This window comes from Rutidosis leptorrhynchoides, chromosome 4, assembly GCF_046630445.1.
Source record: "Rutidosis leptorrhynchoides isolate AG116_Rl617_1_P2 chromosome 4, CSIRO_AGI_Rlap_v1, whole genome shotgun sequence".
NCBI lineage: Eukaryota > Viridiplantae > Streptophyta > Magnoliopsida > Asterales > Asteraceae > Rutidosis > Rutidosis leptorrhynchoides.
Window position 1 is genome coordinate 439,860,972 of NC_092336.1, and position 27,556 is coordinate 439,888,527.

A 27,556-nucleotide genomic window follows, 5' to 3' on the forward strand; every position below is an offset into this window, starting at 1 on the left:
ACTTTGGTACACTCAAGAACACACCAAGAACAGCCCACAAGTCGTGATATACAGCCAATACACTACTTGGAACTTTAATTCAATCAAAAACGTGTTTTAGACGTAACGGGTGATTCGTGGCTTGGATTGAGATGACCCGAACATGAAAGTTCGCCCCACCATCAGTTCTAACACACTAACACACCCTAAAGTCACCAAATATGGTCACAAAGTCGGACCAAACCTGGTTCATACCAAAATCACATTTCAATCTTAACAAAATACCACTTTGATCATAATTAGGGTTCCGGGAATCGAAACGACATGAATCCGGAGTCTAAAATTAACGTCTTGATGAGAGGAACTCATCTAGATACTTTATTTTAATATATATATCAGTCATCATATCAGAAACACACGAAAAAGCTGCTGTCCAGAATTTTACAAACCGAAAAAAATATGCAATCGAGCAATTCTACGCATACAATCATAAATACAATAACATGTAACTATCATACTATCAATATAACATCAAAATACAGAAAAATAAATAAAAAAATTGAAAAGCTAGGGTTAGGGTTTATACCCTAATCAAGAATTGATTTATATTGACGCGTAGAGGAGAACGAGAGAAATCCGTTGATGTTAAAAGCCCCTTGATTCAAGTTCTTGATGATGATCAAATCAAGATGATAATGGTGCTGGAAGTGGCGGCCAAAAATAAGAGAAAAGAGGAGAGAAAGTTGAGAGAAAAGTGATAAGGGTGAAATAATTAGAATGGAAATAAAAATAAGGCTAATTAATCAAAAAAATTAAATCACCTCCCCCCCCATAAGGGAATTTTCGGCCAAAAACTGAATGGGGTGGGCCCCATAGTGACCCAATTTGATAAATTACAAAATCCTAGTGGCCCGAACGCCCGAACGAAACCCGAAACGCGAAAACACCGCTACGCGATCGATTTTTCGGAGAGATAATAAATACGCGACGAATAAAATATATAAACACTATATATAATCATATGACATCAAAATATCATATTTAAAATAATTAGGACTTAAAAATCCCAAAAACTCGACCGTTGGTTTGAAAACCGAAAAGATTCGCCGGATAGAAATCCGCGACTCGTAGGAACGTATAATTTAAAATATGAATACAAATATTCATATAACACATAATAATTAATATATTATTACAAAAATAATAATATAGGTCATAGAAATGACGTGGCACGAATAACAATTAACGGTCGTTAAATAGTTAACGGTAAAAGATAACGGAAAAAGTAGGGTCGTTACAGTACCTTCCCGTTACGGAAATTTCGTCCCGAAATTTAAGCAGGTGCAGGGGTTGACTCAGCATCTGGGAACAAATGCGGGTACTTCTGCCTCATCTGAACTTCACGCTCTCAAGTGAACTCGGGAACGCGTCTGGCGTTCCATGTAACTCGAACAATAGGAATTCTACTCTGCTTGAGAGTCTTAACCTCTCGGTCCATAATTTCAACAGGTTCCTCAATAAAATGTAGTTGCTTATCAACATGAAGTTCATCAAAAAGAATAGTTTCATTGGCCTCAGCCAAACACTTCTTTAAATTCGATACATGAAAAACGTCACAAATAGCACTGAGTTCTTGTGGCAATTTCAAACGATAAGCCACTGGTCCACTCTCTCAATAATCCCAAAAGGTCCAACAAATCGAGGATTCAACTTTCCCCTTTTACCAAAACGTACCACACCCTTCCAAGGTGAAACTTTCAACATAACACGATCACCGACCTGAAAGTCGATATCGTTCCTTCTCTTATCAGCATAACTCTTTTGCCTACTCCTGGCAGTTCTCAATCTTTCCTTAATCTGTGCAATCTTCTCGGTAGTCTCATGAATAATTTCTGGACCTGTGAGATGAGCATCCCCAACCTCATTCCAACAGATAGGAGACCTACACTTTCTACCATACAGAGCTTCAAATGGTGTGGCTTTAATACTTCCATGATAACTATTATTATAAGAAAATTCAGCCAGTGGCAAGTACTTATCCCAACCATTACCAAAATCAATGATGCATGCTCGTAACATGTCTTCCAACGTTTGAATGGTCCTTTCACTATGACCTTTCATCTGAGGATGATAAGCGGTGCTCACATCCAACTTAGTTCCCAAAGCTTCCTGTAAGGATCGCCAAAACCTCAATGTAAATCGACTGTCTCGGTCCGAAATAATAGATACGGGAACACCATGTCTAGAAACAATCTCCTTCAAATACAAACGGGTAAGCTTCTCTATCGAATCTGTTTCCTTAATTGGCAAGAAATGAGTTGACTTAGCGAGTCGGTCAACAGTCACCTAAATGGTATCATAACCACCCACAACTCTTGGTAACTTCGTAATGAAGTCCATCGTAATACCTTCCCACTTCCACTCGGGAATTTCAGGTCGCACCAAAAGTCCAAATGGTTTCTGATGTTCAGCTATAATCTTAGCACTGGTCAAACACTTAGCCACATACGTAGCCACATCAGCCTTCAAATGAGGTCACCAATACAGCTCCTTAAGATCATGATGCATCTTTCCTGAACCAGGATGAATAGAGTACCTAGACTTATGAGCCTTATCTAAAACAAGTTGTCGTAGGTCACCAAACTCCGGAACCCAAAGATGTCCCGCAAAATACCGAGTACCATCGGTTCGTACATCTAACTGTTTAATCAAGCCTCGGACCTTCCCGTTACAAAATTCCCATCCTTCAAGGCTTCTTGTTGAGCTGCAAGAATCTGCCTTGCGAGGTTTGTTCGAATGGTCATATTTAAGGCTCTAAACCTACGAGGTTCAGCCCTTTCTTTACGACACAAGGCATCAGCCACAACATTGGCCTTACCCGGATGATATAAAAGTTCACAATCATAATCATTCAACGTCTTAATCCATCTATGTTGTCTCATGTTCAGCTGTTTCTGATCGAGGATATGTTGAAGACTTTTGTGATCTGTGTACACAGTACTCTTAACCCCATACAAATAGCGTCTCCAAATCTTAAGTGCAAACACAACAGCTCCTAACACTAAATCATTGGTTGTATAATTCTGTTCATGGATCTTCAACTGACATGACACATAAGCGATGACTTTCTTTCGTTGCATCAAACGCAACCAAAGCCTTGACGCGAAGCATCACAAGAAACAACAAGGTCATCATTACCCTCAGATAGTGACAATATCAGAGCGGTAGTCAACTTCTTCTTCAAAATCTGAAAAGTAGTCTTTTGTTCATCCTCCCACGCATACTTCTTCCCCTTGTGCGTTAAAGCAGTCAGAGGTTTCGCTATACGAGAGAAATCTTGAATGAACCTTCTATAACAGCCTGCCAAACCTAGGAACCGGCGAATCTGAGTAGGAGTTTTCGGAATTTCCCACTTTTCAATCGCCTAAATCTTAGCAGGATCAACTTGTATTCCCTGTTTACTAACAATATGTCCAAAGAATTGAACTTCTCTTAACCAAAAAGCACACTTAGAGATCTTAGCATACAACTCTTCTTTTCTCAACATATCAAGCACTAACTTCAAATGTTTTTCGTGCTCTTCATCACTCTTGGAATTAATAAAGATGTCGTCGATGAAATCAATAACGAATTTGTCCAGATAGGGTCTACACACACGGTTCATGAGGTCCATGAACACAACAGGTGCATTTGTCAATCTGAACGGCATAACAAGAAATTCAAAGTGACTATAACGGGTACAGAAAGCGGTTTTCAGAATAACAGTTTCTTTAGCGCGTAATTGGTGATAACCGGAACGAAGATCAATCTTATAATAAACGGACGAACCTTGAAGTTGATCGAACAGATCATCAATTCTCGGAAGAGGGTAACGGTTTTTAACAGTAAGCTCGTTCAATTCACGATAATCAATACACAAACGAAATGAACCATCTTTCTTCTCAACGAACAAAACGGGAGCTCCCCAAGGGGACGAACTGGGACGGATGAAATAAAGTTGCAATAATGAAGGAAGAAATAAATATGGAGTAGTCACATTGGTGGCATAGATATTTAAGGCAATTCTCTCAAAGGAGTTAACGAGGATCATGGACTCCAAAGTAAATTTTCATTATATTTCCGAAAGGAAGACGTATGAAAGGTGTGATATTTCATCGAGAGTGAACTTCCTTGTACAACGAGCGAGGAAATCTAGGATTCATCCATATTCTTAAATTTATGTGAGGATGAAAAGAATGCTAATCATGGGTTATAAAGAATGGTCGACTCCGGTTGAGATGAATCTCCAAAAATAGGATTGATGTTTACGAGGGTGTTGCGATTGACAGTGAATATTGAGAGTAGAAACTCCTCAATCAGTCTAGTGTAATATATATCCATGATACCCGCCATAACAACAGTTGGGGTAGAAACCCACTTAGCACCTTTTCTACAATAAGGTGACCATCGAGTGTACCCCAGAAACTTGATTTATCGGTCTGCGTTTCGGCCATGTCCAACCATAAGAGGGAAAATTCTATGGGAGCAAAGACTTTCCAACAAATTTTATAAAACCGACATCCAAACTGGTGTAAGAATTTCTATCAATGAACTTAATGGTAAATTTCATCCTTAAACGGAGGATGAGAAGAACTGTGATCCAAGCACTCTGTAGAGTAATGCGAAAATTCTAATGTAATCAATCAAAGAAGTTTTGAAAAAGCTTTAAACGTCTGATGTAACCCCATAAATGGAACGAAGCTCTTAGTAAATTTAGAAGTATGTACAACGTGTACCATTTTACGTAAAACAATTTGAGTTAACTAGACAACTCGACATGAGTGATTTTAAAATAATTTTGAAGGTACAATTTAGTGTATACTAGCCAAAATAGGTAAGGGTAAATTTATCCATTCGAATTCATACGTACATATATGATTTTATAATTAGTATACATGACAAAATATTTCATTACTTCTATTCGCCCATAAATCTCACGAGAACCGCCCAATTACACAAATGTGTAAAAATTTTAAATGAAAAGCAGGGTATCCGCATTATAAAGGTTACGAGTTGAAGTAAGACCGTTAAAGCTCGGGTGAAGGACTTGAATCGTCTTGCGACATCTAATCAATAAATGCTACGAGGTCATGAAAACCAATGAGTTAAATATTGTTTTGACTTTTATCAGGACACAAGTCCTTGGGTCAAAACTAGTCACGTGCGAAGCTGTCACTAACAAGCGAGTTATGAATGATAAAACATGGGGTAAGTAGTTCGGTTAAGATGAGTCTCTCGTATATCAACAAATAAGATAATGAGTATCTTCCTTACTCATGTAACAACGTTAGAATTTCTGAATGAGTGGTGTACAAATTTTCTTTGACTCACTTTCTATTCCTCATGTCACAATATTGGGACTTTTTATGAATTAACGTAATATAATCACGTTGGCCTGACGCCATTATATTTCACTAACTCATAGTTCCATTCCAATATCACTACATAAGGTCAGGACACGTGGTCAACCTCGAATTTGAACACAATTTCCCTAAAACAATTTCTTAACAATGTGCTAAGGATAGCACAAGAGACAAAGACATCGAAAGTAATGAATAGGAGTAACGATGACATAAGAATGTCTTCGAAGTACCCAGAATCTCTAAAAGTCAAGAATGACGTTTTCCTTTTCAAAAACCAAAGCACATAGGCACAACGGCACAAAGGCAAGTAATATAACAAAAATGTTATATACCCAAACACAATAGCTGACATTGAAATGCCGAGCCTTTAGAAGTCAAGAATGACATCTCGCGTAATATAACTCAAACGTTATATACATAACCATAATAGATGACATAGAAATGTCGACGATTTCAGGAGTCAAGAATGACATCCCTCGGTTTCACTATCCGAGGTGTTCTTATAAAAGATAAACTCGCATGAGTCGGAGAATACGTTTAAATCGAAATGGGAGTTCCTTCCGGATTCAGAACATAACAGAGATGTATGTATGATAACAATATACATACCAATACGATACAAATAATCACATATAATAATATATAATAGGTCGGGCTGTAGACTAGACTCACTAATGCACCCTATTGACTCGGGTAACGACATCAATGCAGCCTAATTCCCTACAACCAGAGCTCTGATACCAACTGTGACGACTCCGTCAAAACACTTAACGGCTCCGTCACTTGGTCCCACAGCTTGATCGAAACTCTATATGAATTTTATAAAACAACCTTGCATTCTTTATTTAAAAAATGATTTCCTATAAAGAAAATCTACTAAATTGTATAAGTTTAGAAAAACTATACATAAATACTTTAACCAAATGTTGACCAAACAAAGTCAACAACATCCACTTTTTAATGTAACAAAATAGAATGCAAGTTAATGTTTAACAAAAGCTGCCATCATAAATATGCAGACCCTCTAAGCACAGCGAAAGCAGTCAATCATAAACCTGAGAATAAAACATGCGAGTAACTGTCAACAAAAATGTTGAGTGAATTATAGGTTTAATATTGCAAACAATATTTAATTTAAACAATAAAAATTTATGTTTGAAAACATAAAACTCCTTTTAAACCACCAAATTATATGCTAGAAAACATATAATAAAACATTATTCCATTTTCCGTGAGCCACCTGGTAACCACTTAACCCTTTATTTACCCTTGCCAAACACAATAAATAATATACACCGAACAAGTGTATCTTCAACTAAATACGAAGTACTAAACATTCCGATTATAAATTGCTAGCGCGACTAGCTCGAAATGGGGTTGTCAAACCCGATAGATCTATCCATAGGATTCGCGTTCACCAGTAGAAACCAGTGATTACAGTTACCAGACTAGGGAATATTTTCGTTCAACTCACAATGAATAATTTAAACCAACTTCCACTTGTCCAAAATATAAAATAAATTGCATGTATTCTCATCCCAAAAGATATAAATAGAAAAATGGGACTATAACTCACCTTAATAGCAACTGAAGAAATCTCACAAACAAGCGAACAGCAAATAAAGTAAAGTGATCAAGGAAGATCACAACGCCGACCTATAAATAAAGCAGGCCGATATAAATAACTAACTTAGGTCAAGTCTTAGTATGATAGCTATTGTACATGTTGCAAGTAGACATAGAATAACACTCGGCAAGCATCGGTTTGACTGGAACAGCATACGGACACACACTTTCTATTTTTAGAAAGTTTCTATTTTTAGCAGGTTTCCATTTTTGGAAAGTTTTCTATTTTAGGAAAGTTTCTATTTTTGGAAAGTTTCTATTTTTGGAAAGTTTCTATTTTTGGAAAGTTTCTATTTTTGGAAAGTTTCCAAATTTAGAAAGTTCTGTTTTTAGAAAGTTTTGAAGTTAGGAAAGTTTCCTTATTTAGAAAGTCAACAGAAGTCAACTGAAAGTCAAAGTCAACCGAAAGTCAACTCAAAAGTCAACCTTGGTCAAACATAGTCAACATTAATTTGAAAAGTGTAAGTTATAATAATAACATAGGTTATAATGTTTATTAAAGTCAAAAGTGTATAATTATGTCTTAACATAAGTTTAATTAAATAAAAATGAATTATTAAAGTTTAGATAAGTTTAAATGATATAATTAATATAACATAAGTATTTTATTAATGAATTAAATATTAGTCATAATATAAGTATTATTAATTAATAATAAATTTTAAATCATATCATAAGTATTATTAATTAATAATGAATTATTAATCATATCATAAATTTCTAATCATACTTATTAAATCATAAGTATTTAATAATTAAATAATAACTAAGTCTTATAATAATTAAATAATTATTTAATCCTTATTATAAGTCCTATAATAATAATAATCTCATAATATAAGTTTAATACTTATCATAAGTATTTTTCATTAATAATAAAAGTATTATTAATCATAAGTTTAATTAAAATGTTAATTAAATCATAAGTCATAATTAAATGATCTAATAAATATATATCATAAGTCTTAAATAATAATAATTACTTCTTATATCATAAGTAATTAATCAATAATGAAAATCATTATTTTTCTCATAAGTTTTAATATTTAACCATAAGTTTTAATCAAAAGTTCATCGGGTCGTATCTTGAGCCCCGGGTGTCGGTTTTCGGCGAGCCTTACATATATCTCCGCCTAAGCAAACCACCCGACACTTTGGTACACTCAAGAACACACCAAGAACAGCCCACAAGTCGTGATATACAGCCAATACACTACTTGGAACTTTAATTCAATCAAAAACGTGTTTTAGACGTAACGGGTGATTCGTGGCTTGGATTGAGATGACCCGAACATGAAAGTTCGCCCCACCATCAGTTCTAACACACTAACACACCCTAAAGTCACCAAATATGGTCACAAAGTCGGACCAAACCTGGTTCATACCAAAATCACATTTCAATCTTAACAAAATACCACTTTGATCATAATTAGGGTTCCGGGAATCGAAACGACATGAATCCGGAGTCTAAAATTAACGTCTTGATGAGAGGAACTCATCTAGATACTTTATTTTAATATTTATATCAGTCATCATATCAGAAACACACGAAAAAGCTGCTGTCCAGAATTTTACAAACCGAAAAAAATATGCAATCGAGCAATTCTACGCATACAATCATAAATACAATAACATGTAACTATCATACTATCAATATAACATCAAAATACAGAAAAATAAATAAAAAAATTGAAAAGCTAGGGTTAGGGTTTATACCCTAATCAAGAATTGATTTATATTGACGCGTAGAGGAGAACGAGAGAAATCCGTTGATGTTAAAAGCCCCTTGATTCAAGTTCTTGATGATGATCAAATCAAGATGATAATGGTGCTGGAAGTGGCGGCCAAAAATAAGAGAAAAGAGGAGAGAAAGTTGAGAGAAAAGTGATAAGGGTGAAATAATTAGAATGGAAATAAAAATAAGGCTAATTAATCAAAAAAATTAAATCACCTCCCCCCCCCATAAGGGAATTTTCGGCCAAAAACTGAATGGGGTGGGCCCCATAGTGACCCAATTTGATAAATTACAAAATCCTAGTGGCCCGAACGCCCGAACGAAACCCGAAACGCGAAAACACCGCTACGTGATCGATTTTTCGGAGAGATAATAAATACGCGACGAATAAAATATATAAACACTATATATAATCATATGACATCAAAATATCATATTTAAAATAATTAGGACTTAAAAATCCCAAAAACTCGACCGTTGGTTTGAAAACCGAAAAGATTCGCCGGATAGAAATCCGCGACTCGTAGGAACGTATAATTTAAAATATGAATACAAATATTCATATAACACATAATAATTAATATATTATTACAAAAATAATAATATAGGTCATAGAAATGACGTGGCACGAATAACAATTAACGGTCGTTAAATAGTTAACGGTAAAAGATAACGGAAAAAGTAGGGTCGTTACAATTAGTGCATGGTTAATTCACATAAACACTAGCACTAACAATTCCCTTTCCGACCCAAAGTCCTACAAGTCCCGCATAAAGCGTACACACAGTAAAGTCTAAGTCTAGGCACCTATCTCAAGTCGCCTAAATCTCTTAGACCATGCTCTGATACCACTTGTAACAACCCCAAACCAAAACACAAACGAACCCGCGGAAAATATCAAAAAAAAAAAATTTGTTTGTTCAGCATCTGGCGCGGCGAGCCAGACCCCCGCGCGGCGCGCCAAACTGGTCTGTCCTAAAAGTCTTGAAATGCGAAAAAGATTGGCCACTTCCCGACATAATTAGACAAAACGCTTTTAACAACATATTCAAATATGTAAAACTAACACATTCCATTAATAAAAATGAGTTTTACGAAGCGGGGCCCACATCGGCCGTTTTACGAGTTTAATACAAAATATGAGTTTCGACCATCAAAAGTTTAAGTACCAAACTACACTACGAGCATGGTGTTTGGGATTAAACTACCCAAGTCTCGGTCAAACTCCAAAAGCTAATATCTCCAAAAGCGTTCCCTAACAACAACAGGATCTTTAATCCAAGATGATGCCCTTACCCTTGTCCACAACCGAACCTATAAAAAGGTAAACAACGAGAGGGTAAGCTAACGCTTAGTGAATGCAATAATTATACACATACATATATAATATACCTTCTTGCAATCACTTACACAAACACCGCATACATGTTAGCAACACAATTAGCTTATAATCTCGAATACGAGCTAGAAATCTCCAATACCACAAGCTAGCATAGCAACGCATATAAATATAACTCTAATAATATAATATGCTTACACTTACAACACAATAACCATGGTTAACCAATCGTACAAGGGAATGGCGCCCGCGAAAGGCCATCGGAGTTCACAACATCCATTAGTGTACTTAGCACCTCGTATCACTAACCCCCGGGTGGCATCTTAACACCTCGATACTTCACCCTCGGGTGGCGTCTTAACACCTCGACACTTCACCCTTTATTATTTTACGGAGTGGTGTCTTAACACCTCGACACTACACCCCTAGGTGGCATCTTAACACCTCGATGCTTCACCCCGAGTGGCATCTTAACACCTCGATGCTTCACTCATCACGTGAAACGTGGTGTCATAGCACCTCGACACTACACATTTCACGCTACAACAAATAGATACATTATATACCTACACATATAATTATTCCACTCACCTTACGCCTTCGGTGAATCGATAACCAAGCTTGAAACTTCAAGGTAACGCACCTATTACAAAGTACATATAATCATTCATTCATTCAATTTGGTCAAACTCACACACTCACCATTACTAGGTCATTTTGACCCATTTGGACACTTAACCCTAAAATTGGGTCAACTCACACCAAAACCCTAATATTAGCCAAGATAGGTTTAAAACACATTTCAACACAAGGTTTACGCATTAAACACAAACATTAACTAACTTAGGTCCATTTTGACCCATTTGACCAATTTAAAGTCAACACACCCATTTTGGGTCATTCACTAACCCACACAACACCCATTTACATACATATTGGTGTGCTAGCAATTTACTAACTAATTAAGTTCATAAACATCAATTTAACACTTTGAAAACCCTAGTTAGTCACCTTTGGGTCTACATGACCCAATTCCACCCAAAAACCCCTAATTCACTAACAAATGGGTTTTATGTGCAACACTACCCAAACCCTAACCCTTAATACAATTAAACAAGGAAGTTAATATTAGAGCATACCACTACTACCAAAACGAAGCTAGGGGAAAGATGAACAACTTTAAAGCTTGCACTTAGACCCGATTCAACCTTCTTCTTCCTTATTTTGAGCTCTCTCACTCTAGAAAAACCCTCTCTCTCTAAAATTGAATGGATGAGGTTGATGTAGGTAGAAATGGAGTTAATGAGGCCCCAACAACTGGTTTAGGGCCTTAAAGTCGGACCCCATGTGATTTTACCAATTTACCCCCAAAATATCTAATTTTAAAAGGAAGTGAGCTATCACAGCATATCGGCGCGGTGCGCCAAATGGCTGCGCGGCGCGCCAGTCGCCCAGTCCAGATTCTGCCTTTTATTTAAAATATGAAACGAACACCCATTCAACCCATACCGTATTTACACATATGTACGATGAAATAATAGGGTCTTACACTCAACTTCGGCTCAATTTACACAACAGCCCCTCAAGTTTACACTTTTTCAGGGGTAGCAAGTGTAAATATATAATTTTATTAAAATAAAAGAAACTAATTCCACCCGAAATTATAACGGGCCCTATCTTCTCGCTCGGTGCGAGTTAAATTTCTTCGAGACCACCGTTCAACTCGAAAAAATCTGACGAACCCAACGGGACTAACTATACGCGAAACGTACACTTCTCAAAAAACGCTAAACACATCGGGCTATCTTCAATACATATACATACACTTATAATAAACAACCCAAACTACCTACATCATATCGATGGTTATGTTTCCATTTTTTAATATAATTTTCCTGATGTTAAAAATGCATATGCCATAGGTATACTAGGTACTAACGACGTGTATCTAAAAACACCTGTAGCAAAGCGTTTTTATTTTCGTATATACATAACGCTACGTTAGCTATGATTATGTAACCCGAAAAGCACTGCGGCATCGCGCAGGCCACTTTTCTAGCTATTAACTATTATGTACTAAAAAGTAAAATCATAATCTAGTTAGGTCTATACGAATTAAAAATTAGTATATATTAGGTGTAAATTAAGTGTACATATATTAAAAAGGTGACATGTGAGCATCTAAAAGATTGCTGTTTGTTTAATCTACTAGTGAAATGACCCGTAGAACTACGAGTTTGTTTAAACGAAAGAGTATATAGATATTAAGTGAATGTAACGGGTGGGTAAATAACCGTGCAAAATTAATTGAGCTTATTAAAAAATAATTTTTTTAACTATACAGCATTAAGAGCCCGTGCAATCACGGAAGTTTAAAAAATAAATCATAGAAGTTAGTATAGAGACACATAAAAAAAAGTTGCATGATTTAATGAAGGACAATTAGAGACACATAAAAGAACTTGCATGATTTATTAGGGATGGCAATGGATCGGATATGGATCAGGTGAGGCCGTATCCATATCCATATCCATATCCGTCGGGTGAAGCGGGTTAATGGATAATTATCCATATCCGTTTAAATTTATTTTATTTTTAACAATTATAAGCGGTGATTCACTATATACGATCAAAAGTAATATTTTTAATAGTTTATGCGACCGAAAGTCACATTTTACTAATCTATATAACAAATATATTCAATAGATAACCTATTAAACGTGTAAAGATATCGACATGTAAGTTGCTTACTTTTAGTTACATTGAATCACATTTGAATCACCAAAGTACGATAAATACATTTGATTATTTAAACAAAACAAAATATAAGAAGAAAGTTATATTTTTAGAGAAAATATAAAGAAAGATGAATACGAATATAATTAATGAAATATCACTACATAAATGATACTAATTTAAGTGATAAATTTATATATTTAGTTATTTCGGGTGAAAGCGGGTTCATCCATGGATGAAATTTTTTCATCTACATCCATATCCATTTAGATCGACCATATCCACGAATAATCGGGTGGATCGGATGAATATCCACTGGATCGGGTATCCATTGCCATCCCTAATTTATTGAATGACAATTGAATAGGCTCATTTCATTACAATGACATTTAGAAAAATAAACCAAAGTTGCAGCAACTATCCAAACATACAAAAGTACCAAAATGAAACAATACACAAATACAGAGTTCGTAACTAACACTGTTTGTAGAGAAGCAGCATCCAAAGAACCTGTACGTAATGACTGGTGCTTCCTACAGAAATAGTATCTGCCATACATCATTAACTACTACAAGCTCAAAATTCAATGAAAGTCAATATTAGTGTTGCATATTCGAATATTTGATGTGGAACCACATATTGGTAACAAATATAAAGTTACATGAAAATACATTTCAATCTGATGCTGCCACCATATACATCAACTTTGGTACTTTGAAGCACAAATGGAAAATTCAAAAACGAATCTATATCTACATGTGTATGTTTAAAATTAAGAACAAATTTTTCTTTAACAACTCATCATAAATGTTTAATATTAAACTCTCACTTTAACAACTCATGTCAAAATTTATACACACCTTTGAATACAACTCATTATAGATGTTTAAAACTAAGAAAAAAACTTTTACTTTAACCTATTGACCAGCTCTATCTATCTCTGATACACAAACTTTGTTAATGGAGATGCTGCTAATCGTGTTAGGAATTTCCGCATCAAGTATGTCTTCAATTTTCATGTGTCGTATGATGTTTTCAACAACACCGTTTCAATTACCACAAACAATTTCATTTGCTTCAGTAATAGATGTAACTATTTTCTATAGTAATAAATAAATAAATAATATGTTTTAAAATTATAAACTAAACTTAAATATGAATAAAAAATGAAATTGGGGAAAACCTTGATATTGGCATCCTTGGCAAACTTGTCCGCAATTACATCAGTAGGAAAATTAGAGACCACTCTTTATCCCTGGCCTTTTCAAGTAGTGACGTCATGTTGTCGACCTGTGAATAAATCCAAACTTTAAGAACTTTAAAATTGATAGTTGTATTACCATGTCACGATTATTTAAAAGACATCTTTTTACAACATCGCAAATGAACCAATTTACAGTTTACTTGCTAATAGGAGGTACTTTATCACGGGCATGTCTTCACATTAACCAGCTTATCCTCCTTCAATGCAAGGACTTTTCTTGTTATCTTTTTCCACCTTAAGTGGTGCTTCATCACCCTGAAAATGCCAAGAATCACCTGACCTATCAACATCAAGTGTAGAGAAAACCATTTTTATTTTATAGCATCCATTAAAACTAACATATAATACGTATTATACAATGTGATTTTCAATAAATTGTTAGAGTTTGAACCTCTAATGAATGCATGATGTGTGCCAAGCCAAATACATAACATGGTCAAGCCTTTTGTATGGCCTGCGGCACCTACTTTCTATATTATGGTTTTTGAAGTAGGTAATTACGATTATAAACATAATATGAAACAGTCTTGATCCCTTATATTCTATGCATATAATCACAAATGCTAAAGATCAATAAAAGGCAATCAGGATTAACAGAGACATAAACTATAAAAATAACATAGCGATTAATAAATAAAGCAACATACAAATCACATAATTTAACCAACAAATAATTCAAAACCATTTAAGCAATTGTTCAGTTTTGAGCCTTTATCGATCTTTCTAACATAGTGATAACAAAACCTCAAAAAAAATCAATTTATCAGTTATCTAGTTATCTGGATGTGAATTTGAAAAAAAATCAAAAAATTAACAGAGAGAAATTAGAATGCTTTGAAAACGAATTCAAATTACCTCTTCAAATTTGATTTGTTTCATGATTTGAATCAACATCGACAACGAATTGTATATAATCAATATCGATAAATCTATTAGAATTACATAAATCGATTCGCCAAGGAGTAGGGCCGTGATTTAATTTCATAACCCGGGTTTATATTTCCAATCGATGAATCCAATATTCATTTGAAAACCATAGGCGACGTAATTATAGGGTTTCATTTGTCTAAATCGGTATGATTATGCCGTGATTTTTTGGGAGCCACTGTTGAATTTGGTGTAACCCTAGCAAATGTCTGGATCGTGGTGTGTTTTAGGCTCCTAATAACCCTAATTACTGAAGTGAAACGAAGATGAAAAAGTGAGGAAGATGAAAGTGAGGAACATGTGGCATATCAAAGTTGTTACCTTAGGGTTTTTTTAGGGTTTATGAAAGTGAGGATGGGAGTTGGGAAAAATACTCCGTATGTTATAGGGAGTAATTATATTTAAATTTTAATTATATAAATTTTATATTAATGACATCGATGGTCTTAAAATTTTTAAAATTTTTTTTTTTTGCTTTTTGTGTATGAAGAAAAATTCATTATTTATGACATATAAGTTTAGTGTTTTAATAGAATCTATAGATTTAAATTTTAATTATATAAATTTTATATTAATGACATCGATGGTCTTAAAATTTTTTAATTTTTTTTTTGCTTTTTTTGTATGAAGAAAAATTCATTATTTATGACATATAAGGTTAGTGTTTTAATAGAATCTATAGATCTATAGATTTAAATTTTAATTATATAAATTTTATATTAATGACATCGATGGTCTTAAAATTTTTTAATTTTTTTTTGCTTTTTTTGTATGAAGAAAAATTCATTATTTATGACATATAAGGTTAGTGTTTTAATAGAATCTATAGATAGATTGCAAAAGTCTGAATAACATTCTTCTCATCTCTCTTCACTATAATTAGAAAACTCTTATGATGTTATTTTAGATGAAAATCAAACACATGGCAAAATAATATCCATGGGATGAATAATCAATATTTAATCCCAACCCTTAAAATTGTGGATGGCGTCATTTAACAATTTAAGCGGCAGTTAGACATCCTAATTACAAACCTGCCCTTTTACGATTTGTATTGTATAAAAAATAATAATAATAAATAAAATGCCACGCAGAATTTGGGGAAATAACTGCAACTTGAATAAGGTTACAAATAACTGCAGCTTGAAACTTTTCATCCTCCACATTCTTAAACCATATCAAATAATCTGCATCATAACTGCAAATTTTTGAACCAACTATCACCTTCCCATCTGAAACTACCTCTAAGATTTCTCCAACTCCATACACATCAGAAACTACCAAATTCTCACGATTATGATGAACATTGAGTATATATGTTTATTGAATTACAATTTCTTAGTTACTGTTAAATATAATTATAACGAATAAAAGCGAATTGTAACCATATTGTTAGTGGTGACCATCAAATTACAGAGAGAGATAAGGTACATTTTCATCTTCATGATTCTAATTTTGTTTCACTCTTGCTCATATCAGTGTGGATGTGCACAATCGCACAATGTCTGTTATACTCCTTGCTGCAACATTTTTGTAAAAAAACATTTATCTAATTTGAATAATAAAAATGCGATAATTATGCTGTTACTCAAGGATTTTAAATTTTACCTGGAAAATATTTGTCGATGATGTTTATCTCTGCCTTTGATTTTGAAAATATTAAGTTTGTCGATGAATTTTTCTTGATCTAATGAGAGTTGTTGAGACATGATGTCATGTTGATCATTATTGTTAAAAAGATACGGAGTAAGATTTAGTGGAATTTAAACTAGATTGATTCTGGATATGCCGGAGGAATATTCGAAAATTTGGACGGTTATGATGGGAATTGGGACAATACGAATTGGATTTTTGGTCGTTGGTTGTGGGTCATGTTTTTGTTTAGCAATCTAGAACCGTTAGTTTTGGAGTGGGGTTTTTGATGGTGATTAGTTTTGTTTTAGGAATTTAGAATATTACTATAAAATTGTAATGATGTTAAAGTATAGAGAGAGATAAAGTACATTTTCATCTCCATGATTCTAATTTTATATGTCATATTATTATCAAATGTAAATTTAAATTTATAGTTTAACTTTATACTTATAGTAATTGCATAACTTAAATAATGGTAACTATTACTTTATTTTTAGATATATTCAAAATCATTGTGGTCAATAGATTCATAAATCAAGAAACTTACAACATTTACCCGTCGTTGACAATGACAATTACGTCCTAAACGTTATTTTTTTATGTCTTTGTAATTTTAACCTTGTACCTACTTCCAAATCTGGTGTAAATCTTTTGTTTTTATCTTGTTAACTATCGTTTTTTTGTGTATTTATAATTTTGATGTTTTACTATTCGTTGCTTTATTAATCACGTCTATTTCACAACTATTACTTACATCATTACCATTAACAAGTTATTAAGAATATAGTTTTTTAGAAAAAATTTGTATGATAAAATACCCTAGAAAAAATTTGTATGATAAAATATCCGTGAATGCGCGGGTTATAAACTAGTCGTATATAAAAGGAAAGTAGACCATAACGTTTTCCTCTTTCAGTCCCTTTTCCCCGTAATCACTGAAACCCTAACCCTAGCCGCTGCCCGTAACCATGGCGGAACATTTAGCGTCCATTTTCGGTACCGAAAAAGATCGAGTCAACTGCCCGTTTTACTTTAAGATCGGAGCTTGTCGCCATGGAGATCGATGTTCAAGGCTTCACACGAAACCTAGCATCAGTCCTACGCTATTGCTATCAAATATGTATCAGCGTCCTGATAGTATCACTCCTGGAGTTGACCCCCAGGGTCAGCCTCTTGATCCTAGCAAAATCCAGGATCACTTTGAGGTTCGTTAGCATTTACAATTGTTAATCCTATATCTACACGTGGAAACTTATTATTGCCATCACATTAGCATGAATTTGATGTGTCTATATTTGAAAGTTGAATCCATAGTTTAATATAGGTAGGCCGTAGGTTAAGTTTGTTGTGATATCATGAAGCTGTGTGAGGATAGATGCTTGATTCTTCAGGAAGTAGGTTATTTATGTTTGTTAGAAACTTAATTGTGATGTTATAAATGTTGTTCTGTAGTAAATAGAATATAATTTTAAGCTATTGAATTTGTTTCTAGATTCTGTTTAGGGATGACAAATTGACAATTATATGGTGGTGCTGGACAAGCTGATGGTTTTGTTTGGTAGTTAGAGTTCGTTTACGGTTTATGGCTTTTCATTGTGAGTCGAAGTTTATATACTTACGCAAGAATTTAATTAGGTGAATACGTTGATGTATATATCCTAGTCGTTGAATTTGTAAGAATTAAGTCATTAAGCCATGCTTAAGAATGAAGTATATATTTATATTTATACTGCATCACACACATGCTACTTTGTTATAAATTTGATTTGCTTGTAATCTTTGTGTCGTCAGTCGCCACACACCTTTCACGTGTTTTTAAGCGATTTATGGATGACTGGAATGAAAATATGATATTTTGCTAACAATTTGGTTACTATGTTTAACCTGTTGTACTTCTCTGATTACCTCTATATTTGTGTATAAATATATAGGACTTCTATGAAGATCTGTTTGAAGAGCTGGGGAAGTATGGAGAGATTGAAAGCCTTAACATATGTGATAATTTGGCTGACCATATGGTATGTTTTTTTATCGTTTGAAATTGATTTATTGCTTTTTGTGTATTTGGTCACTCTAAGATGAATTCATTTCGTTATATGTAGGTGGGAAATGTGTATGCACAGTTTAGAGAGGAAGAACATGCTGCCGCTGCTCTTCAGAATCTGAGTGGAAGGTTTTATGCAGGTATAGTCTTCTTTTTTCTTGTTTGTAATGTTAGTATAGGTTCCATATGTGGTCAAGGCTTATAAAAATATGAAAGCATTTATAAAAGGGGGTGTAAATAGGGTTAAAATACGATTGACTTGCAAAAAAATCAATCTGAAATGTCGTGTTCTAATTATAATGTAACCTAAATTATACTAAAGTTATCTCTTTGTAAGGAAATAACCTTTTTTTATATATAAAGAATGAGTTATACGTGAACATTTTTTTGTCTAACGTGAAATCTATTTTTCTCTTCAGGCCGCCCAATTATTGTGGATTTTTCTCCAGTGACAGATTTCCGTGAAGCTACATGCAGACAGTATGAAGAAAACGTGTGCAATCGAGGCGGTTATTGCAACTTCATGCATTTAAAGAAGATCAACAAGTGAGTTCACTTGTATCCTCCACACTTTCATCTCTCATCTTTTGTGTCACTTGCTAATTTGTTCATGTTTATTCTAGAGATTTGAGGAGGCAGTTATTTGGGAGACGTAGGAGAAGCCGAAGCAGAAGCCGTAGTCCTCCAAGGCACCGGAGTCATGATGACCGCCCACGAGGCGGTGGGCGTGGTGGTTCTGGCAGAAGAGACGGCGGCGGCGGTGGTGGTTACCCTGACCGCCATAGTGACCGAAGCAGGCGGCCCAGAAGTAGGAGTCCAGGACGCAGATCAGGACGTAGCAGGAGCCCAGGAGGGAAGCGAAACCGGAGTCCGGTTAGGGAAGGAAGTGCTGAAAGAAGGGCAAAGATTGAACAATGGAATAGAGAAAAAGAACAAGTAAAATCTGGTCCCGAAACCGCAACTGGTGAAGACAAAAATGATAATATCAATGATGATGGTGCTTTACGTAATGGAGACCGAGACCATCGTCGTGACCATGATCAGCCAAAGCCGGAACAAGGAGATGGACGCTACGATTACTGATCTACTTGGAATTTATCTGGTTTGTGCCCTCTCTCTACTCTTGTTATTACGTGAATGAGTCTAAATAGATGGAAAAAAATGAGTAAGCTTAGTAAAAAACAGTTTACCACTTGAAAGATATGGCTTACTGCCTGCTTTCCACTGTGCAGGAGTACAGGGTACAGGTTGACTGGTCAATATATTTTCTACTTTTCTTCCCGTTACCCTTTTAAGGGGATGACCGAGAAAGGATCACTAGCTGTGCTTAAATGACTGATTACATATAATACAATCATCCTTCTCTAATTTCATCATTCTCTCACGTGGTATTGTTTCTGGGATATATACATGAGTGCCCTTCTACCGAACTTTGTTGATTCTGTTTATTTCAGCACCATCAACCTATCTATTCCTTGTTTTTCAACCGGCAAAACAAAGCTGATTTTTAGTGCATACAAAATCTGAAAAGCAGCATACTTTTTAATTTTTTCCCCCCTTGTATATTTGGTTTGGGTTATTTAATCTTGTTGTCCGAAAAAGGAAGAATTTAATGAAAATAAATATCATTGGTTTTAAAAGCAAAACTTACAAAATTTCTACTCATGTTGGTCACTCATCATTTATTTGAATGGATAGCTAGGTGTTTTGAGTTTTGCAGGTCCATTTTCTGTTTTCTTAATCTAAGAGTTTAGCAGCAGGTTAACTTGTAGTTTGGCTGTCAAGTATGGTAGATCAATAGATTAGTGGAGGTGGCAAATTGGGTGGGCCGGCAGGTTGGGTAATTAGATCATCTTTCTAGGCACTGTGCAGCCTAAACACATACCAAGTAGTTGAGGTGTCAATCATGATAATACAAAACTTAATATTTGGGCGATCTCTTTGACCCGTATGGTTTGTTTCTTTTTGAAAGTTAATAGCCCTTCGTTTTCATCAGGTGATAAATTGCAACCTTTTATTAATCCTTTCTTCAATAAATGTGCTAGTGTTGCCGCCTCGAGGGAATAGGTTATAACTTGTGTATAGGTACATGCAGGGCTTTCATGCAATTAGAAATGTGATCTTACATAATTTACTAGTTTTGCAGGTTCAGGTATTCTGGATGGGTCCTTATATTTTTGCTGTTTAAAATCATATTTTTTATACAGGTTGTCTTATCATCATCTGGTTACACAATGTTTCGTGAAGTGATCCTGAGGTGTCAAGAAAACTGATGCTTTCTAAAGAACTGCTGATGATGCGAGAAGTGTGGTATTAAGTGTATTGCAAGTTTAGTTTTGTATTTGGAATATTTTGTTAACGTTTTTAAAATATTTATCTAGTATTGTATGCTTCCACTTCATTTCAATAGACGATTTCAGTTTGATTTTTATTTTTTTCATGTGGACTAGCAACGTATTGAACTTGACACTTTTCGTGATGATATAATTACGTGGATTTGTAGCCCTATTAATCATTTCTCGTGCCCGGACAATATCTTGCTTGTTAATGTATTTGGGAGATAGCTGCCCTCTATATAATCACTTGTTATGGACCCTCCCTGCTGGGAGTTTGAGATATCCTACAATGGTAGATATCAATATGGGGATCAAATTGGCTATTGAAAAAACAAGGCACCGGGTTTGTTAGTCTAAGGCAGTCCATAACATCTAACTGGCTATCGACAAAATAGCTCCCAAAACTGAAAATGTTAGATAACAAAAAACGAGTGCTTTACTGCTGTTATGGTTGGTCAGTTTAAACTTCCAACACCTTCAATTCATAATTTCAGTCAAATCAATGTGTTATTTGCAAAAACCAAAATTAATAACAGTTCACAATTTCACATATACGTGCATAACAATTGAACTTTGGATGGATATATCGCCATTCTTGCATAACAAAATGTAACTTTTTGCTTATTTGCAAAGTCTATTGACATCAAAGAAATTACTACTCTTCACAAAGCGAGGCTTTATTAACTACACCTAGTGATGGCTGAACAACTCTTAGAAACCTACTGGTGCTTTTCTTTTAGCTCGTCTCTCACCTTAACTCCTTTTTAATACTCCATCTGGTGTTTCTTTTTACTACTATTTTTTCCATTTCAACATTTGAACAAATATTTCAACATTTTCAGAGACAAGCACCTTTTTAACATTTGAACCAATCAAATTTGATCAACATTTTCAGACAAGGCAGCACAATCGTCACACTGCCTTCAAACAGAATTCATGTCTAAAAACCCTACGGAGACGGAATTTACAATTTTGTTGGAACCCTCATTCAGTTAATAAAACCTTACAAGCCAAATACACCCAATCAGTAGTAAAATAGAGCCACTTAAACTGATCAAGTAAATGCAAGTGACAGCTCACAATCCAAACCTTTTTTTTTTTTTTGGGCAAAAAAAAGGGTAACATAAAAAACCCAACAGACACAAAACACGGACAGCAGATAAAAAACAAACCAACAAAGAACAAACATTCTGACAAACTAACCAAAATGACGCCAAACACATACAAAACAGACGGGAACCTAAACAAACCGACAAACAACTTAACCGACGGGCAACAAAACAATAAACTCGCAAAACAACCCAACCCAAATTAAACAACCAAAAAGAGTGACATTAATGACAACTCTCTTTCGAAACTCTTTCAGGGCTATTCAGGTTCATCCCAAAAAGATCAAACATCCACACAATTAGCCTATCAGGTAGTTGCCAAAACATTAAGAGACGTTTATTTTATAAGCAAATCCAAAACATCTCGTCACAGACAGTTAATGCATTGTAAAATGAAGATCAATAGAAAGAAACTTGAAGCGAATAATACCAACAAAATCCAGCATGTAAATGGTAGTGCATAATTGCCATGTTTTCTCCCACAACACTTCAGAACATAACAAGATGTCTTTTCTTTCAATACTAAAAAACAAAAGCTACTTGATAAACGGCCATATTTAAAACTACCTTCACTCAACTCTTAAACAAAATCCACCACATTCTAATCTCTTCAACCAAATCTCATCATTTACTTGCGTGCTTAGCCTGGTTGTGAGACTGAAGAGCACCATCCGACTTAAAGTTCCTAAAAACAACAAAAAATTAAAATCAGAGTCAGAAAAACTTCCGATGCTTTACAATTACATCCATCAAAAGAATCTTCTAAAAATTAAAAGTATTATACCTGTTGCACGCCTTGCATGAATGAGCACCATCAGATGTAGAGGCAGGAGTCTTCTGGTTTGACTTGTTTGCAGGTGTCTTGGCAACAGCTTGCTTTGAAGGGTGTGGGGTGGCTACATGAGGTTTCTTGCCATCTATCAAATAAAAAATTCATATTCATTCATATTCATAATAATTCAGAATAATGAAAACATAATAAAATATAAACAATCTTAGCAAATTTCATACAAATGAGATAGTAAAATGAAGGCTAGGGTTAAAGCATCTTGCATGTCACATATTTTTTAAATAAGGCAAGTAATCTGACCAGTCTTTTGAGGGGTAGACATCTTTGCCTTCTTGTCAGTGCTGGGTGTCTTGATAGCAGACTCATTGGGCCTCTTCTTACTAGATTGTTTCTGTAATAACAAAAACAAAAGATAAAAACAATAAGCAAAAAAGATCATAGAATATAGAATATAAGAATTAAAACAAAAACAAAAAAATGTCGCCAACCTTCTTTGGTGTCTCTTCCTCCTCAACGCTATCATCATCACTGCCAGATGACTTCTCGTTATCCTATAAAAACCAACAAGCATTAAAAAACTTCATTACGAACACGAATGAAAAACTCTCTACGTGACTTTTAACTTAATCCACAGCTATGTATCAGAAGAAGGCAAAAACCATACATTTATATATGTAAAATCACAAATGAAGAGTGTAGTCATTACCCTTTAGGACAGTAATATCAATATCAATCACAAATAGCATAAATACGACATACCTCATCAGAATCGTCAGAATCGTCAGACAATGAATCAATGGAATCATCAGAATCAGAGTCGGAATCATCAGAATCAGCTTTCTTATCCTTCTCAGGTTCCACAATTTTCACCTTTTGCTTACCATCCTTCTTGTTAGCTACCACTGGGACCACCACTGGGACCTCTTCTTTCTTAGTCTCCTGCCTGACTGCAGAGGAACCTTGAATATTACAAGTAAAGTTAATCAAAAAGTGTGTAATCATCATATGTATTCAAAAAACACAACAAAAAATTAACCAAATTTATACCGTTAATTATTGGAAGCTCAAGAGCCTCATCTTCTTCATCAGTATCTGTCCAAAAGATACAAATGATATGAACATGAACTAAATAAACATAAAGAATAAACTTGGTGCAAAAAGACACTAACCAATATCTTCAGAGTCAGTGATCACACGGAAAAAGGACTAATTGGTCAAGGAACAACCAACAACCTTTATATCAATACATATCAATAAACAAATGCTAATAATATAAATAACTACGTTTGTTAAAAGGATATAATTGATCATCAGTAGGTTGGTCAGCTTGGTATCCATAGAAGTAAACGCTGCCGTTCTTCCAGTTATGCGACAACTGAAAGTTTTTGTCGAACACCAAATCAAATAGCTGCTGAGGCAACCTTTCAGAGTTAAGTGTGCCAAGAACAAGCTTCTTTCCATCGATGTTGATATGCAAGTAAACAGATTCACTTGATTTGTTACTTTTGATTTCACCGAGACAAGCCTATAAAATAAACCAATTCATTCAGTACATTTTATGATTAATGCATCAAACATATCAAACATAACATAACATAACATATCATATAGAAATAAAGTATTTTATACCTGTGAGAGATGTAAAACCTTGCCATCTGCAAGGTTTACCTCAAGAGGCTGACCACTTTTAACCTCAACACCTACATCAATTAAATATAAAAGTTTGTCACAAAAAAATTAAATTCGTTACAGAGTAATTTAAACTTAAATTATTTGTTAACTCTAAACAATTACAGAGTATTTTCAGAAATTAATTTTAAAATAGCCGACAGATATGATTAAACGACAATCGACCTTAACCGCTACAGAAAAAAAACCCTAAAAAATAACAGATCAATTACAAAAACATATATACCTAATTATTACACTCCTACTGATATCCGAAACAGTGACGAAGCTCATATAAAAATTATAACAAATAATAACGAAATTTACAACAAACTCACAGATAAAAAGATAATATCATGCATAGAAACAGAATAACTGTATTGTATCGATTATATGCACATAGAATGATTACGAAATCGGGAATAAGCTAGAAATTAATTATCGGAGAAGTAAAAACCCTAAAAAATAAAATATAAGTACGGATGTAATCTGTTGAGATGAGAGATGAGAATTGTTACCCCAAAACTCCATTGTGATTGTGATTCGAGAAGATTCGAGAGAAAAGGATGAGCGGCAGAGAGGAGTGTGCGTTTGTTTGACAGCAAAAAAACGTTAGGGTTTGGAAGAAATGAATACGAAGTTTATAAAGAGAGAGCGGGATGGGAGTTGTGATTCGCTGTGTCGCAGACCACTATAATAAAAAATACTCCGTAAATAAATAATAAATAATAAATGTAAATAATAATAATAAATAATAAATAATATAATAATAATAATAATAAAAATGATAATAATAATAATATAATAATAAATCAAATATAAATAATCGAGTTTGCCAAAGGTGAAAGCAAAGGTAAGGTGGACATTTAAGTGTGTGGTAATGTTCATGTATCTATTCTATCAGTGAGTTTATTCTTTATTGGGAAAGTAAGTCGAGTGAATTATGTGATGTACAAATGCATTGCTTAGGTAATGGGGTCGCTAGAGTCGGGTCGAGCTCCAACCCGTTATCTCGAAAAATAAGGAGATAGGTGTCATATCTAAAGAGAGGTTCTGGGTCCCAACCTAGTAGCATAGATTGGATTATAGTACATCGGTATTTTTTGGTATCGAAATACTTCATTTCATTGTAGGTTAGCGATGGGAATGCGGGGTGATTCGGGTGTCTCATTCAGCGGTATCAAAAGGAGTCGAAACCAGCGGGTCAAATGTTGTTGTGGGAATTTAATAGGTAGAAGATGAGTTTGTTTAAATTCTCCATCAAGTGGGAGATTGTTAGAGTGTGAAGTCGATTAGACAAGAAAAGGGTGTAGGCAAAATCTCGCGACCGAGATTGTTGGTTTCGCGGTCGCGAATTGGGCAATAGAGTGAGTGAGAGGATTTTGGGTAGCAAATCTCGCAATCGTGAGAAAACACCTAGATGGCTAGAAATTGGAGACTTCTAGTTCGATCATAGACCCTATGTAACCTGTAACCATACCTGCGAATTTTAATATATAAATCTCTTTGGTTGGCTGAAATTAAAGCATTCACGTTGATTGCATATAACCACGTTATATTCTCGTGTTTTTACGTTCTTGTAATTTATTCTTCGTGTTCACTTAGTTCTTCTGTTTATTGTTCGTAGATTGATAATCCAGTGTTATCAAATCTTGTTAGGGCTCTTCACTCATACGTTCACAACAATAAGGCGCGCTTATAGCTCCTTGGCTTCTTTATAAACATTCATTCTTTTATTACTTCTAATAAAAGCTTCATCAAATTACCCTTTACCAAAAAAGAAAAAGAAAAACAGTAGATATAATCACCACAATTTGTAACATCTCAGTATCTCAAATGAAACTTGAGCCCCTAACCTATTTGTTAAGCTTGAAAACTTCATCTCATACTTTCGAGTTAAGAGCGAAGTGCCATCTATTTCTTTTTTATCTCACGGGATCATGTTGTTTCTTAGTCATGATCATGCTTCAACTATATGACCATTGATTAAATTCGCTCTTATTTCACGATTGGTTTCGCTTAGGATCATGTTGTTTCTTAGTCATGATCATGCTTCAACTATATGACCATTGATTAAATTCGCTCTTATTTCACGATTGGTTTCGCTTATCAACAATTCGCTCATTCTATTGATACAGATGTGTTGGGATGCATGTATAAATATACAAGTATAAATATATGTTAAATATACAATTATATTTGCTATATTACAATTAAAGAACATGTTACTACCTTTATTGTATAAATTTAATTTAAATTTAATATAATTAATAAGTAACAATTAAAGTATGTCTAATACATATACGTATATAGAGGTAGAGGTGCAAACTTATAAGAACACTCTTCTTTTAAAATTGGATAAGAATCTATCTATCTATCTATCTATTTTATAATTTCTATTAAAATGCTAAAATAATGATGTCATAACTAAGCAAATTCTTTTGTTAAGAAAAAATCAAAAATAAAAAGAAAAAAATCTAGGTTACTTAGATGATGTCATTAATCCTAAATATTTTATAATTAAAAAATTGTATTTATAGTAACTAACTTGATGATGTCATTAAAATAATTAATTATTTTAAATAAAATTATTAACATGTTAATTGTATAATATATAAAGCATTATGTACAACTTTATGATAAAATACCCGCATGACCATATGTACAATATTTGAAGCAATATGTACAACCTTATGGTAAAACACTACCATGACCCATATGTACAATATTTGAAACATATATATACAACTTTATGATAAAACATCTTATTAACACTTGTACAAACTTTGAAGCATATTGTACAGCCTTCATATAATAATTGTATTTTAGTTTTTTTTAAAATAAAATTAAAGAGACATTTGTTATTATGAATAATTATTATTATAAATATAAATACTCAATTTTAGAGCAAACTTTATTATTATTATATTATTATCATTCAAAACTGGGTCATCTTTACGGGATTA

General features: G+C 34.1%; 2 protein-coding genes and 1 long non-coding RNA gene across 5 annotated transcripts; 1 reads left to right on the forward strand and 2 right to left on the reverse strand.

Annotated features, from left to right (window-relative positions):
- Window positions 1-13,620: 13,620 nt before the first annotated feature.
- LOC139844338 (uncharacterized) lies at window positions 13,621-15,356 on the reverse strand. Of its 2 annotated transcripts, none has more exons than XR_011757912.1 (3): window positions 14,937-15,356; window positions 14,239-14,336; window positions 13,621-14,107 (listed from the first exon to the last, which is right to left on the reverse strand). It is a non-coding gene; the product is annotated as an uncharacterized lncRNA (long non-coding RNA). The 2 variants fall into 2 exon arrangements; XR_011757913.1 differs by having other exon boundaries at window positions 14,222-14,336.
- A 2,210-nt stretch (window positions 15,357-17,566) lies between these two features.
- Window positions 17,567-21,118, forward strand: LOC139844339 (splicing factor U2af small subunit B-like). 2 transcript variants are annotated; one of them, XR_011757914.1, is made up of 7 exons: window positions 17,567-17,848; window positions 18,575-18,661; window positions 18,746-18,827; window positions 19,107-19,233; window positions 19,311-19,789; window positions 19,920-20,075; window positions 20,895-21,118. XR_011757914.1 is itself a non-coding variant. In XM_071834558.1 (6 exons), exons 1-5 carry the CDS (start codon window positions 17,612-17,614, stop codon window positions 19,768-19,770), a joined length of 993 nt encoding a protein of 330 aa, XP_071690659.1. In that variant the 5' UTR covers window positions 17,567-17,611; the 3' UTR covers window positions 19,771-19,789; window positions 20,895-21,118. The 2 variants fall into 2 exon arrangements, 1 of the variants encoding a protein (XP_071690659.1); XM_071834558.1 differs by lacking the exon at window positions 19,920-20,075.
- A 1,407-nt stretch (window positions 21,119-22,525) lies between these two features.
- Window positions 22,526-25,190, reverse strand: LOC139844340 (histone deacetylase HDT1-like). The gene is made up of 10 exons (XM_071834559.1): window positions 25,109-25,190; window positions 24,552-24,622; window positions 24,224-24,447; window positions 24,092-24,108; window positions 23,970-24,014; window positions 23,682-23,881; window positions 23,411-23,473; window positions 23,223-23,313; window positions 22,917-23,049; window positions 22,526-22,817 (listed from the first exon to the last, which is right to left on the reverse strand). Exons 1-10 carry the CDS (start codon window positions 25,119-25,121, stop codon window positions 22,757-22,759), a joined length of 918 nt encoding a protein of 305 aa, XP_071690660.1. The 5' UTR covers window positions 25,122-25,190; the 3' UTR covers window positions 22,526-22,756.
- Window positions 25,191-27,556: the final 2,366 nt, after the last annotated feature.